Source organism: Nanorana parkeri, unplaced genomic scaffold (assembly GCF_000935625.1).
Source record: "Nanorana parkeri isolate BGI_ZX_2015 unplaced genomic scaffold, ASM93562v1 scaffold121, whole genome shotgun sequence".
Lineage (NCBI taxonomy): Eukaryota > Metazoa > Chordata > Amphibia > Anura > Dicroglossidae > Nanorana > Nanorana parkeri.
In genome coordinates this window covers 1,712,503-1,728,719 of record NW_017306389.1, presented here as the reverse complement: position 1 = coordinate 1,728,719, position 16,217 = coordinate 1,712,503, and the positions used below count along the sequence as shown (strand labels likewise).

Below are 16,217 nucleotides of genomic sequence, written 5' to 3'. Positions count from 1 at the left end.
CATGTGCAGGCCAAAATACGGTTCCTTCTTGCACATGATTGGGTATTTTTTTTAAATTTGAATTTTCACCAGCTTCACTAAGGTAAGGGACAAATCCCTTGCAAAGTTAACAGCCTATTTCCTTTTTATTAAAGCAACCCTAAGGTGTCAAGGTTTACTCAGACCTTAAATATCATTAGGGTGGTCCTGCTGTTTAACAGACAGTTATTGGGAAATATGTTCTTATGTTTCTGGGGAAATTTCTGCTTTCCTAATTTACATGCAATCCCAGTTACTGAAGAGGAAAAAATCATATACTTTATTAAGAAGAAGATATAAATGTATCAAATGTTTGTTAGGAAAGTTGTAGAATTTTCTGGGTTTTTTTTTTTTTTTTTTAACAGCTTGTCCTATATTTGCAATTATGTTACCATTACCCTTCCATCCTCATCCATTTCAGATTCAGATGCCCCAGAAACGGACTTTTACCTAACAATTTTGATTTAATTTTGATAACATTGCTGTTTGAGATATACATAACTCCTGCGTCTCTTATTATATCCCATTCATACATCCCCTTATTTCCACCAAGCAACTAACTTCCCAGACTGGGGTAAAAACACAACAGTTAAAGATAAAATATTGGATTTGGAAGACGGTGTATAAGATGAGACTGGCTTCAGCCATATACTGTGTTATGGGTTAAATAGATAGATGGTTTGATGGGCTCTGGGACCCGATTTTTGGACTGAAAAGCCATGTTTATTTCTATGTATATTTAGCATTTTATATATCAAGATTTATTAGTGTAAGTCACTGAATGTATTTGTTCTCTGTTTAAAATCAAATACACGAGAGAAATTTAAAAGACCTCGTTCTGTTTTCAGATGGTTTACAGAAAAGTATTTTCATAACAACCCCAAAAAATCTTATTACAATAGAACGGAGGGTTTAATTATCTTTACTCATAATAGTTTGTATTATTATCATTATACAGGATTTATATAGCGCCAACAGTTTGTGCAGTGCTTTATAATATAAGGAAGGGCTTACAATCTAAAAGGCAGGCGCAAGCGATACATGAGGAGGTAGCTGTGTAGGGATTCATTGCTTGAGAACGTGATAGTTCAGTGGTTAGTTTGAGGCAAGATAGGCTTCCCTGAAGTTATTAGTCTTAAGGAATTGCCTAAAGGCAGTCCGAGTAGGAGATGGACGGGTTAGGTTAGGGATTTCCACAGGATGGGAGAGACTCTAGAGAGGTCCTAGAGGCGAGCATGGGGGAGTTGAAGAGGGAGCTAAAAAGCAGGAGGTCTTTTTGAAGAGTGGAGGGGGCGGTTAGGGTGACAAAGTTTACATAAAACCAGCCAACAGAAAAGAGTCTTCATTGTTACAAAGTTACCCGTCATAATTTTAGGTATTAATTGGATATCTATAGTAGCATGTATAGGTATATTTCTTGGTAAGTTTCCTGAGGAAGCTACCTGACCTTGAACTAAAACAAGACTCTGTGTCCTTTTAAATACTCAGGTCTGGCTTGTGGGCGTAAAATCTTTAGGGTTTGTAGGCTCCATATTCCATGAGACCCCTGCTGTGAATGTACCACAATGCTTTCCAACAGTAGCATGAATATTAGGGAGCATGACCATTATATTGCCCATAAAATTTGGATATCCAAATTAGTTTCAGCCTTATGGAATGGAAGCTCTTGTTCTTTTCAGTGACTCTCTTACTTGCATTTTGTACATTTATAGTTACCAATTCTTTTTCCACAGTGAATTGGGCAGTGAAATCACTACAAAATTGACTTTCTGTGTACGTAATCATTGAACAATTTACTCGCCACTATTATTCTTTTGTATAGGGAGATGAATTCATGTGTTTTTAGGTGGACCAGCTGAGCTTATATGATTTTCTCCTTTTTATTAGGTAGTAATATACTGTCAATGTTATGGAAAATAATAAAAATTGTACCATATCATGCAAAGACAATCTTTTTATTTTAATATATGGAACTAATGTGAAGAGTTTAATAAAGAGTTTTATACTAAGAGCTGTGTGTTTTTGTTTCCAGATAAATAAAATTCACCAGCAAACTTGTACCATTGCGGGTTATGTGCACTTCTTATTTCATTTGATTGAAAACTGTAGATTTATTTGCACAGAAGGTTACAGATCAGTTTGTCAAGGATGGGGGGAGTTGTCATCATTACTGTATATACACAGCAGCTATTTGGATCAGTGTACCCTCCAGCAATATCCCGCTGGACTGTAAATGACATGGCGAGCCTGGAGTGTGACCACTGGGCTCTGCATTGAGGAGATTTGCAGTGCTCCGTGTACTTTGTTAGTTAGCCAGGGAGCACTTTCAAGATCCAGAGCCGTGGTACACCCTCTCGTGTGACCCAGTTTGTTAACACTTGAGTCGGGCCAGTCTGAAGACTGAAGCTTAGTCTAGTTCCACTGCCTGCCTACAGTGACTCGGTCACATCTGATTGCCACGCCCATCTTTCTAGTTTGACTGTTTTGGATGTGGGGACGGACTGGGGGTCCCAGCGTGCATTTTTGGTTGCTGGGCCTCTAGTGTGTCCCTGCAGCTTATAAGGAGGAGTAGGCTACCTCCTGGTACACCTGCATGCAATTTATCGACTGCATTAATATGCTCACACTTGGAGACTCTTTGCAGAGGTGCCTTGGCGCGGCGGTGTGGCTTCTACATATTTTTGGCCAAAAGTTTGTGCAACTAAAACCTCTGTTTTTAACGCATACTGTTAGTCAGGGTAATTTGTTTTGTTGCAGGCTAGCTGGCAGGTGAGCTTGGGATTTTTTGTGTTTTGTATTATCACCAGGGCTGTGTAGTGTCACCAGGACTGCGTGCCGGTCTCACCAGGGCTGTGCAGTGTCAACAGGGCTACGTGCAGGTCTCACTAGGGCTGTGCGGTCTCACCAAGGATGCGTATGGGTCTCACCAGGGCTGCGTGCGGGGTTTCAGCAGGGCTGTGCCGTGTTTCCAGGGTTGCGTGCAGGTCTCCCTATAGCTGTGCGGCAGGTGCGGGCAGCAGGAAGGAGGAAGAAATGTGCGGCTGGACCGGCACTGTAAAAGATAGCCACCGTGAGCTCCCCGGCAAGACCAGGATTTCAGGCAGCTGCTCGTGTTTAAAAAATTTAAAGCGCTGATATCGTTCTTTACTATCACTGGTACGAGTACTTGTGAAAATGCTTCGTAGTGGCACCGATACTGGTATCAGTATCGTTGCACCCCTATATATAATATAAATACTTGCTCCACAAGCCAGCCATTTTGTAATGTAATGCTATTAAAAACTACCTTTCCATTTAAAATGCAACCGCTGTCATTTTCTAAAAATGCCAAAAAATTCAGTGCAACATGGTGACCTGGAGGCATTCTGTACAGTTGGGGAATTTTGTCTTCAAATTTGTCTTCTTACTGTAAATGAACTTTTTTCTTGCTATTTATCATAACTAAAGCTCAAGTATAGACATACTGATGTGGCCACAGATGCCCAGTTTCCCCGTGAGAATGGTAGGTAGTGAGACAAATGCTTGCTATAACAGTACTTGTAATTCAGCCAGTAGGAGGAAGTGGTGCAAACACCTTCTCAAATGAGTGTAGGATCATCTCTGTCACAAAGACATTTTTGAACAAGTAGGAAATATTTCATATTGTAAAGCGCTGTGCAAACTGTTGGTGCTATATAAATCCTGTATAATAATAATGATCATTTTTGTGCAGTGATGGTTATTTTAAGTCTGTCAAACACTTGTTAACGTCCCCTAGGATAGGCCAAAATGACCTGGCACCACCAAGTGTTGTATCGAGCTGCTGACTTGGGGACAGACTGGACTGTTTACAGCTATCTGTACACCTTCTAGATACTCATTATCACCTTGCTTTCTTGCCAGTTTCCATGGAAACAAGATAATTTGATTTAGGCATCAGATTGGAAAATTTTGCTCGGTAATTTAATGTTGCTTATTGAAATTAGATAGTGTCAAAAAGACGACATAAGGTCTAGCAATGTAGAGTTGTGACTCATGCCAGCCCCACTGCAAGGGTTAACCTTAAAAAATGCTAAGGTTCCTGTTCAACCAGTTCAGTAGCGGCATGTTGCACCCCCTTCATTACTAGGCCATTTTTCAGTTTTCAGAGCTGTGCAAGTTTGGCAGGGAATTTCTCCGTAACGCAACACTAACAAAATTCATTTATATCATTTTTTGGGGACAAATCGAGCTTTCTTTTAGTGGTATTTATTAACTGTTATTTTTTTTTTTAACCATATGAAGTGACATTTTTTTTTTTTTTTTTTAAAAGCCTGTGTCTCTTACTTGCGTTTATAAATCATAGGAAATAGAAATGTCATGACAGTATGAAAATCCCCAAAGTGCACGCTGCGGCCGCGTGCACACGTGTATTCACGGGAGGACTTACAAGTACATCCTCCCAAAACAATAATCAGGCAATGAGGGTGTTAAAAGGGTTAAAATGATTTGAAGCTTCATGTTTTGTTTTTTGCTGCTGCTGCAGCATGTTTTTAATAGTGAGTAATGAATGGATGCCGGTCTAACCGGCTTTGTGTCTAAAGCCGCAGCTCTCCATTGTCTCATGACAGCGGGAGCAGCGATGGCCACGGCTGCTTGCACGCACCCGTTCACGGAGAATGTACAGGTATGTTCTACGGGAATAATAAGCTGGAGTGGAGGGGGGCTTAAAAGGGTAAAATGCATTTATTGCATAAGGCCATTTACGTGGCATGGATAAATTCCTGCAGTAACATTTATTAAGTTATAAGGCATTCCCATATAGAAAAGTTGTGCTTTGTCTACCTAAAGACTGATGTTTTACCACCAACACTACAGTGTGACTGCTCAAATGAAGAAAACCTGCATCACGCCTCTACCCTGGCCATGCATTGTTTGAGAATGATATCTAGATAGCCACTAGGTGGCGCACTTACAGTAACATGAAAATGGAGCCGTGTCATTGCAAGCAGGTAAAAGTCTAAGAAAATCACAGGGAAGGGATTAAATGTAACAATAATATATCCACAGAACTCACTAAACATATATTGGAGTTTGCTTTTCCAGATATCTATGCATAGGACTGAAAATGTTTCTATATTTCGGAATGTTTGCACAGAATAGATTATTACTGTCAGCTTTTGCTATAATAAGTGTCTCCTATTAGATGCAATCTGTTCAAATTACAGACACTCCATAGTGTAATTCCATGCTGTAATACGGTGAGAAATCCCCCCCCAGGGGACATATTAATGACATATGTCATATCATTAAAGCATGCACAGCGTTCTGCAGCATTTTCTCAGAACAGCCAGATTCGGAGCCGTAGGCTCAGTCCAGGTTCACCACTCCCAGTCATCTGCCTATTCTTGTTAACGTTCATTTTTTTAATCCTAGATCTCATTTTAATACTCGGCACATTTGTTACACACACACACACACACATGGGGAAATGTATCAAAACTGGAGCAGACAGTTTTGGCACAATAGGCGGAATCGTCGTTTTCACACGTTGAAGCACCCGACGCATGTTTGCGTGTGTATGTGGGGGAGGGCGGGGGACTTTAACCTCCCTGGCGGTAATCCCGAGTGTGGCTCGGGGTTAATTTTCAGTACCAAAAGTGGTAACCCCGAGCCACACTCGGGATTACACTGTAGCGTCACTTACCTTGTCCCTATGAGCCCTGCTGTGTCCTCCTGCCGATGCCAGCATCCGTCTTCCTTCCCTTCCTTGTCACTATTTTTTTAGCTTCTTTATTTTGTTTTATGCTTTAATTTTAACATTGTTTTTTTACACTTACCTTTGTTGCTATCACACAGGGGTCTAAAAAAACCCCTATATGATAGCCAATTCAAATAACAGGTCCCCTTAATGGAGATTTCAGGGGTCTCCAAGACCCCTAATGTCACCTAGGGACCCCAGAGATCCCTAGGTGACACATCACACCGGCATCTGTAACCGGAGAGTGACACTGAATGCAGGAAGTGATGTAATACACATCACTTCCTGCATTCGGGGACCAGAGAGGAGTTTAAATGTACCAATCTCCCTTTGATCTCCACTAACAGCGTCGCCGTGCCGGTCAAAGCTGCACTAAAAATCACATCAGCGTATAGCTCTACATGCTGATATACAATCATTTTACATTCATTAGTTAACCAGTTGACATCCGCGGTGTTAAACCCCCTTCCCATCCAGGCCATTTTTCAGTATTCAGCGCTGCGGTACTTTGACTGACATTTATTCTGTCATGCAGCGCTGTACTGAAATTAATTTTATACCCTTTTTTGGGGACAGATAGAGCTTTCTTTTGGTGGTATTTATTCACCACTGGGGTTTTTATTTTTTACTATATTAAGGAAAAATTACCGATTTAGGAAAAAACAAAACAGTTTCCCCTATATTAAATGATAAAACATTTATTATTACCCAATTGTTTGGTAAAATATAAAAGACGGGGTCACGTCGGGTAAAATGGATTCAAGGTGAGGGGTCAGGGGGGGAACCGGCGGCCGCGCGGGGATCCGAAAAAACGAGCACATATAGACAATCGGCGGGCTATGGAGCCGCTGATCGTCTATATGTGAAACACCCGGTAACGGGTGTTTGTATTGGTCGGGTCTTTCCTGCCCGTGCGTGCCCGCTAGGGGGCGCGCGCGAGCAGAAAAAAAATGCCGTCTGGAGACGGCAACCCGCCAATGCTGAAGTGCCGTCCGTCCGTTTTTTTACAATGGGCGGACGGCAAGTGGTTAAACAGATATATTTATCATTTAATGACATATACAGTTAATCCACTTCCAGGTCCTCCTGGGCATAAGTGGTGTAATGTGCCCAAGCATTGCATCCTGGGAAGGTTACATCAGCAGAGCATTGCTGGCAAATCTCATCACAAGATCTCAGGGAAAGGCATTTTCCTCCCCTGAGATGATGTGCATGGTCACATGTCTAGTCACATGTGCCAGAGTTCCAGGAAGTAAAGGAAGATCTAGTGCCCTGCCCTTAGTAAAAATGGCCACTGTGAGAAGACTGGGGAAGAAAAGAGAAATAAGGTATGCAAAGAATAACAAAACGGCAATAATCTAGACCAGTGGTTCTCAACCTGTGTAACCTCAGAACCCACATTTGTCCATGGTTAGTAAGTCGCGACCCAAGTCACACTCCAATGGAATCCACAGCATTGCGGTCCCGCGTGTTCTGGTGCGGGCGATCGAACTGTAGGTGGGAGGTGCGTTTGGAATGCTATCCAAAGATCCACTATCTGCTACACCAATCTTCCACCTCTGTCCCTTCCTGCAGGAGATTGCCATGTGGGGGCGGGGTCACATCCAGTCCCCTCCCCCTGCTCTTAACATTGGACGAGGGCAGTAGAATCCCCACCATACAGCATAGTGACATACATAACCTTCCCACAGCTGCTCCATGTACAGCCAGGGTAGGCCAACTGTCAATGGAGTTGTCAACTGTCATTCCCAGCTAAGCAATCTGCCATTGGCTGCCTGGGCTGTCACTCACAAAATATTAGCATACAAATGTAATGGCATTCTGGGAAATGTGCTGCATAATCCCAGTGTTGATTAAACCTTACATTTTTTGGTTTGTTGAATGGTTTTTAGTGGTCAGTGGGATTTGGATGTGATGTTTATATTAATAAAGATTTTATTGTGATCAGGTATACTAGATGATTGGTAACTGATATGGAGTGCTGAGGCAAGGTTGGTTGCTGTCTCCTCCCAATCTCTATCGGAGAGTGGAGGCTCCCACCATTTCCCCTGCACTCTGATTGCTACTATCCTCTGTTCTGTCCTGTCCAAGACTGTCCACTCCATTTCCATACTACGTGTGGTTCTTGGAGGCCTCCCCACACATGCTCTGTCCTATCCTGGACTTTGCAAGGGGCTCTGCTCCTGGCCCAAATGGCTACCTCCACCTTCCCTTGGCAGCCAGAAGCCAGCTTCCACGACGTTCTTCTTTAGGTAAAATACAAAATATAGCGTCATGGCAAGTAAATGCCAAAAATGTCAAGCCTTAAAATTGCATGCCCCCCTTGAAATGGCAAAAAACTACCAAAATTGCGTAAAAAGCCTTCACCGCTAACAAGCTCTTTATACGATAGTACAGATCCGGTGACAGGTCCTTGTTATGGACCACAGCTGCTGGAGTGCCAAGGTTGCCTACCCCTGCACTAAAAAAATGCTGAGTGCTGTGTGCATTCTGTAGGCTGGCATTGTAGCCTAGTGGTTAGCACTCCTGGTCCCAGGTTCAAATCCTGGTCTGGACACCATCGGCATGGCATGGAGTTTGTATGTTTTCCCTGTGTTTGTGTGGGTTTCCTCCCTCTATGGACATGCTGGTAGATTCATCAGACTTAGTATGTATAGATGTGAGATAGGGACTGTGAATGCGCAGTATAGACCATACCATGAGGCATTGCAAGACTCTGACAGCCATAGGCATGATGGGAGTTGGAGTTCAGCACAGAGTAAGGGGGGTGCGGCCCGCACCCGGGTGACACCATTGGAGGGGTGACACCAAAATGGCTGACAATTATTTCGGTGTCACCCTCTCTAAAAAGTCGGGCACTCGGTCATGGACTGAGAGCCCCACAGTGTCAGGAGAGAAGAGGGGACCTGGCGACATACCTCATCCCGCCGCCTCTCTCTCCCGGCGTCCATAACCAAGATGACCACCGGCAGGCGTCAATTAGATGACCGCGCATGCGTGATGATGTCATCGCGCACGCTTGTGGTGACATCACACGTATGCGCGATGACGTCAAGGTGGGGTGTCACCCGGTTTCCGCTCCAGGTGACACCCAGCCTCAGGACGCCCCGGTTATGGAGTGCCAAGATTGCCTACCCCTGCACTAGAAAAATGCTCAGTGCTATCCACATCATATAGGCTGGCGTTGTAGCAGTGACGTGCAGTACATTCTGTGCTGGGTGAGGCATTCCCCGGCCCCGCCCTGCGGACACCTCGCCCCCCAAACCTATGTGTGGAGGAGGGAGGGAGAAGACAGGAAGGAGCCTCCATGTCCCTCACTGATGAGGCATCGAAATCGATGTCCTCAGTGTTTTTCTTTTTGTGATTGGACAGCTTGGACCAATGGTTTTTTGCCATTGGTCCAAACAATCCTCAGAGCTCACACCTCTAACACAGAGTAGAGGCTGTTGCAGCTCTGGCCTTACTATGTTAGGTTACACAAGCAGTGGGGAAGCCCGGTGCTGTGTGCAGAGCTGCCTGTAATCAACAAGCAGCGCTCAGTCCATGACAGGTTACACAGCGGGGAGGATTTCCCTGCTCTGTAATCTGTTACAAGCCGCTCTGAATGGAGAAAAAGCTGTCAGCTTCAGACTTGAAGCTGAAAGCTTTTTCCTCCATAATACTAGCTGAGGCTCTGCCTCCCCTGACCGCACGTCCTTGCATTGTAGCATAGTGGTTAGCGCTCCCACCATAAATCAGGGCACCTACTGGCAGTAGTTGTAGTACAACTGGTCATCAAACATAGATTTTGAGTAAAATAAAATACACTCAAATGTATTTTTGTGGACACGGGCACAATATAACACCCATTTCTTGGTAAAATATAAAAAAGAGGAGCTTGTGTTGAGTAAATAGATACCAAACATGGCAACCCTTAAAATTGCGTGCTCCTGCGAAAATGCAAAAAACAACGATACCCCAAATTGCCCCGTTAGCAACGCATAAAAAGCATTTACAGGTCATTAGATGTACTATGTCTAAGGCGCATAATTCTAGCTCCTCATAGAGAGGAACATCTCCCGTGAACATGAGTAATACACACCAAATGCACATTTTCTACACCACTAGATTCGGATCCAATGTAGATGGGAATATTTTAGGAAGCCCCTGTGTCCATGAGCCGTAAAATTCCTGTTAGCGGGCTCCAGGAGTTCTATGTGCACTATGGTGCTCTGAAATTTCTGGGGTCCTCTATGACAGCGGTGGTTACCCCATCACCGCGATCCCCCTCCTGGAGCTGCCACACTAAAGATGGCGGCTCGGGGATGACGCCGGCGCGCGGTGACGTCATGCGGCCCTGGGCACGGCAGGCCGGGCAGGGGAAAGGCAAAGTTTGGCAATGTGAGTGCTGGGGAAGAAGTGAGAGTAAGACACCGGGGGAAGGGGAGAAGACAGAGCGGCCTCCGGGAACTGCCCTCACCGGGTCCCTTCCATCTCCGGCCTCGGAGCCTCACCTACACGTGGATTCGTCGGCCCTGTCCACCAGCCACAGACAGACATAACCGCCGCTGAGCCCGACTGTCATCCAACAACCCCTCTGCGGAGGCTAGAGACATGACGGAGCCGGACCTCAGCTCCTTGCCATGGTCCATCAACAGGGATGACTATGAGCTGCAGGAGGTGATCGGTAAGTGCTGGGTGTGGTTGTATGGACAGCTTGATGGCTAACTACAAGTGACAGCATGCCCTGCGGAGAGCCGTATACCCCGATCACCAGGTTGCTGGAGCCTGTAGGGACCGTGCAAGTCCTGTATGGCCCTCAGCAGATGGGGACAGTTACGTTACACTTGCCCCCCACCCTTTGACATGTTATGTGCACTTCCTGTGTGTGTGTGTGTGTGTGGACAGATCGGTGACCTGGGGAAGGTTGGCTATGAATTGCAGTAGTATGGGGTGTGACAAGCCTTGTGTGCTCTGGATCTGCCATGGGGGAGTGTTAGCTGTGATTGTGTATATAGAGCTCCTGTGTGATCTGACAACCTGGAAATGCTCATAGACTTGTTCCAGTCACACAGTGCCAAGAGGAGTGTCAGTGGGTTCTACAGTGCCAATTGGTTCTATGGTGCCAGGAAGGGAGGCAGTGGATTCTGCGGTGCCAAGAGAAGTGTCAGTGGGTTCTGCAGTGCCAGACAGGGAGTTGGTGGGTTTTGCAGTGCCAAGCGGGGAGCCGGTGGGTTTTACGGTGCCAGCGGGGGGGCCGGTGGGTTTTACGGTGCCAGCGGGGGGGCCGGTGGGTTTTACGGTGCCAGCGGGGGGGCCGGTGGGTTTTACGGTGCCAGCGGGGGGGCCGGTGGGTTTTACGGTGCCAGCGGGGGGGCCGGTGGGTTTTACGGTGCCAGCGGGGGGGCCGGTGGGTTTTACGGTGCCAGCGGGGGGGCCGGTGGGTTTTACGGTGCCAGCGGGGGGGCCGGTGGGTTTTACGGTGCCAGCGGGGGGGCCGGTGGGTTTTACGGTGCCAGCGGGGGGGCCGGTGGGTTTTACGGTGCCAGCGGGGGGGCCGGTGGGTTTTACGGTGCCAGCGGGGGGGCCGGTGGGTTTTACGGTGCCAGCGGGGGGGCCGGTGGGTTTTACGGTGCCAGCGGGGGGGCCGGTGGGTTTTACGGTGCCAGCGGGGGGGCCGGTGGGTTTTACGGTGCCAGCGGGGGGGCCGGTGGGTTTTACGGTGCCAGCGGGGGGGCCGGTGGGTTTTACGGTGCCAGCGGGGGGGCCGGTGGGTTTTACGGTGCCAGCGGGGGGGCCGGTGGGTTTTACGGTGCCAGCGGGGGGGCCGGTGGGTTTTACGGTGCCAGCGGGGGGGCCGGTGGGTTTTACGGTGCCAGCGGGGGGGCCGGTGGGTTTTACGGTGCCAGCGGGGGGGCCGGTGGGTTTTACGGTGCCAGCGGGGGGGCCGGTGGGTTTTACGGTGCCAGCGGGGGTGTCGGTGGGTTCTGCGGTGCCAGCGGGTCCATCAGTGAGGTGTTCTTAGGTTCTACTGTGTCCATGGGTTTTACACTGCCTGGAAGGTTTTATGGTGCCATGACGGTGTCCATCGGTTCTACATTGCTTGGTGGGGTTTCCGTGGGTTCTATGGTTCCAGGAGGGGTGTCCATGTGTTTTACAGTGGCAGGAGCACAGAGTCCATGGGTTCTACAGTGGCAGGAGGGTTTCCATAGATTCTACAGGGCCAGAAGGGGTGTCCGTGGGTTCTAAGGTGTCAGGAGGGCTGTCAGTGGGTTGTGTAGTGCCATGTCGGTGTCCATGACTTCTACATTGCCAGGAGGCATGTCCATAGGTTTTACGGTGCCAGGAGGAGTGTCCAAAGGTTCAATGGTGTTAGGAGGTATTCATGGGTTTAATGGTGCCAGGAGGGGTGTCCTTACGTTCTACAGTGCTAGGCAGTGTGCCATTGGTTTCTTCAGTGCCAGGATGGATGTCAATAGGTTTCCATGGGTTCTACAGTGCCAGGAGGGGGGGTCTGTGTGTTAAATGGTGCCCACGCTGTTATTTTTATTACTGTGTCATCGGCTTACTCTCTGTGTTGACAGAGATTCACATGTATGAACTGACAATGAGGCAGCTTTTGTTGTGTGTTGGTGTGTGTTTTTATTAATGCGCTCATATACTAATATGATACAGTGAGATCATGCTGGAAGGGTGGCAAGTGTGTATAGATACCGTCTCAAGTAATGTGGATGGTATGAGATGTGTGAGAGCAGGCTATGACAGCGGGAACCTGTCAGGACCCATTGCTGCTTCTGGGAATTGAGCAGTAACACTCTCCTGTAATGGATCAGTGGTGAAGGGGAACATGATATGACGGGTTCCCTTACGGCTTCCTTGAAAGTGTTAGTAGGTAGTTGCAACAGTGTGAAGTAGCCTGCGAGTGATGCCATAGAAAATGACACTTGCAACAAGGGCACGTTCACACGATATCAGTTAAGCTGCATATATCAACACAGGCTCAGTGAAAGGGCACATAGGAAACTTTTATTTTCAATGTGCCCTGTTCACACAATTAGAAATGGGACTCCAGCACTCCCACTGCAGATCAAACGCGTCTTTTATCGACGTTGATGCGACATATCACACAAGTGCAACGTTTCGTGGTCACACAGATCCCCTTCCTCAGGCAGAAGATGTGACCTGTTCATACAATAACGCTTTGTTGAAGTGTGTCGCGTCGCTTTAAAATGCAGCACAATTCACCGCACCACAGCGTCATTTTGTGACACTTCAATTAAGTAAAAAAAAGAACGAAAAGTAAACAGTGTGATGCGTAGTAGCAGTGTATTGCACCACCGCTCACCGCCCAGATCGTACACCAGTGCATGCCTTAGCATGTGGGCTGGTCTGAATGAGCCCTATGAGCCTGAGTAATTGCAGCAATTATTATATACTAGTGACAGATGTACATGGTTTCAGGTCTTATGTCTAAATATATGGTATATAGTGTAGCTTCCAGCAGTTTCATTGTATTGTTTGCTGCATTTTTATTTACAATAGAGAATTAAAAACATCTGGATGGGTTTTCTATAACTTTTGTAGTTATTTAAAGGTGAACTTTACATTCACCCAGACACATTCACCCTTCTGAACTGGGAAATTCATTGACTCTTTGTAGATACAATATAGGGCCACAGGGTTGTCAATAGAAATGTGACCATCACCGATACAATTTTGTTGGACATCCTGTTCCAAAGCTGTGGCATTAATATGGAGCTGCGTGTTCTTCCGGGCTCCCCTTGTAGTTATACCAGCCACCACTCCTCTGGGAAGGTTCCATGAGATTGTGGGGTTTGCCTTGGGGAATTTGTGTCCGTTCAGTCAATAGGTTACAGTCCATGTACCCACTGCACTCCTGACCGCACGTCCAACAAAGTATCCTGGGTGCTCAGTAGTCGACGGATGGCCACCGTCAAAGTAATGCAGAAAAGAAATGGACACCGGCACTCCAATAATAAATCGATTACGTCTATTTATTGACGTACATCAAAAGCAAAATAACACACTTAGTGCGACGTTTCGGGGACACACAGGAACCCCTTCATCAGGGGTTCCTGTGTGTCCCCGAAACGTCGCAATAAGTGTGTTCCTGTGTGTCCCCGAAACGTCGCACTAAGTGTGTTATTTTGCTTTTGATGTACGTCAATAAATAGACGTAATCGATTTATTATTGGAGTGCCGGTGTCTATTTCTTTTCTGCGTTCAGTCAATAGAACATTTGTGAGGCCAGGCTGATGATGAATGAGAAGGCCTGGCGAACAATCGGCATTTCACTTGATTCCAAAGATGTTCAGTAGGGTTGAGGTCAGGGCTCTGTGCAGGTTCCCCCACATTGAGCTCCTCGAACCTCAGTCATGCTGGAGCAAAAAAGGGCCTTCATCAAACTGTTGCCATGAGGTTGGAGGTGCACAATTATCTAAAATGCCTTTGTATGAGGTAGAACAGGGGTAGACAAATTATAATGGAATCCAGGAGCCAGAAGGATTTTATTTTTAGGAGCCAGTGCCTTTGACAACAACTAGAGAACCTCAAAAGTTAAGTGCCAGCTGTAATATTTAACACTTTTTCTGCCAAAGTGGATGCAGATGTTATAATGCCCATTTTAGTCCTGAAAATTACTTGAATCCCCAAGAGGTATATATTTCCTGAAAGCACAGACCCTGTAGAATAAATGGCAGCAGTTTCAAATGTATTAGTTGTGCGATATTAGCACTCCAGGCAAACAGCCAAATACACAGATGACGTTTATATAAATAAACTCTTATACCCTCCGGATTTGTATTTTTCTCCATCCAGCCTAAGATTTACACAGCTCTGCCACAGAGCACACTCCTGTCTGGCAGGGCAGAAGAGTTGATTTTTCACTGTTTCAGTTTCATTTTTACTTTGGGTCCCCTCTCCACCCCCGCCCTGAGACTGGACAGGAACAGGAGAAGCAGCACATTAATGAGCTCATCTCTCAATATGTCACTATGTTCTCCTATTAGTATGCTCCTTGCTCTTCAGCACAACCTAATGGCTGCTTATTCCTCCCCCTGTGAGCTCTGCTGCATAGACAGTGCAAGAACCTGATACCAAATTGGGGTACACTGCCTACATGTAAAGAAAAATACAACTAAGGACATATTAAAGGAGGTGTAAAGTCCCAGCGTATCCTCTCCGGTTATAACATCAGCATTGGAATAGGAATACATACAAGAGTTGTACTTCATAATGCAATCAAAGCTAACTTGGAAAAAAAACAACCTTTTATGTAGTGAGTGCTGCCTTCTGCCTGCCCATCACTTTCCACATCTTCCTGGATTCCCATATCTCCTTCCCTGCTTCATGATGTGATGCAATCTTGATTTCTTAAGCCTACATATCCCATCATGCATTGCTTCCAGCAAGCATTGATAATGTTACATTGTTGAGACGTTAAGTTGTAGTTCAGAAGGCAGGCTCTGTACATATTGTGAAATTGTGTCACTGCATTGAGGATAGAGCTGCAGCTAACGATTATTTTCAAAATCGATTAGTTAGCCGATTATTAGGTTCGATTAATCGGTTAATCGGATAAACAATAAAATAAAAGTTTTAAAAAAGGCTTGCGGGTCTGGCAGCGGCGAGCATGAGGTGGGGAGGAGGTGCGGCGCACAGCGTGTGGAGCTGTGAACAGGGCCAACTGATCGGAAGCCGATTAATCGATTATTGAAAAAGTTGACAACTTTTTCAATAATCGATTATAATCGATTATGCCGATTAGTTGTTGCAGCCCTAATTGAGGAACTACATCCTATGGGCATCTTCAATAGGGAAGTTTTCAGACTTCTGGATGGATGCGGTTATTGGGAGTGGAGTGAGATAAAAGTGATGGAAATTCAATATAGAAATACATATTTATTTAACATTTTTGACCAAAGATACCCTTTATCAAATCTAAAGCTGCATTATTTTGCATCTGCTGGGAATTCAGCTTTAATGAAAATAAAATCAAGTACAAAAGCATAGCTAGTCACCTTTCTTGTTTGCAGATCTCTTGTAAGGGCTCACACATTTTAGGATTTCTGGTGTCTTTAGAGGTTCAGTGTATTTGTAACAGAGCTTTTCAGCCATTCTTTATGTTGTCCTTGTTTTATAACGTTTGCTACGCAGTGTCTGGTGCAGGTCTGCGTTTTACAAGTGTTCACTTTTATTGCATTAATAATTTAATTTTTTTATTTTTCTTTCAAAAGTTTTTATTGATTTTTAACATTGGTAGTAAAACGTACATCATGGCATACAAAGCAGAACAAGAATCGCGTAGGAATACAGAAAACTTTATTAGTTTAGTATCTTGAGTTTCCTAATCCACTCTATTGATGTGTTGGGAGTCGAGAGAGAGAACTAGAGAAATTGAAGAGCAGCAGAAAGATAGAAAAGAAAAGAATAGACAAGAGTCAAAAGCAAAGACCTGATGGTGTCAAGACCCCCCCCCCCC

General features: G+C 45.7%; 1 protein-coding gene across 1 annotated transcript in view; it reads left to right on the top strand.

Moving 5' to 3' along the window:
* Positions 1-10,045: 10,045 nt before the first annotated feature.
* Positions 10,046-16,217, top strand: part of OXSR1 (oxidative stress responsive 1) — a 94,683-nt gene continuing 88,511 nt past the window's right edge. The window contains exon 1 of the mRNA XM_018553497.1: positions 10,046-10,403. Within this exon, the coding sequence (XP_018408999.1) occupies positions 10,331-10,403 (73 nt within the window). The 5' untranslated portion in view covers positions 10,046-10,330. The remainder of the gene's footprint in view (positions 10,404-16,217) is intronic.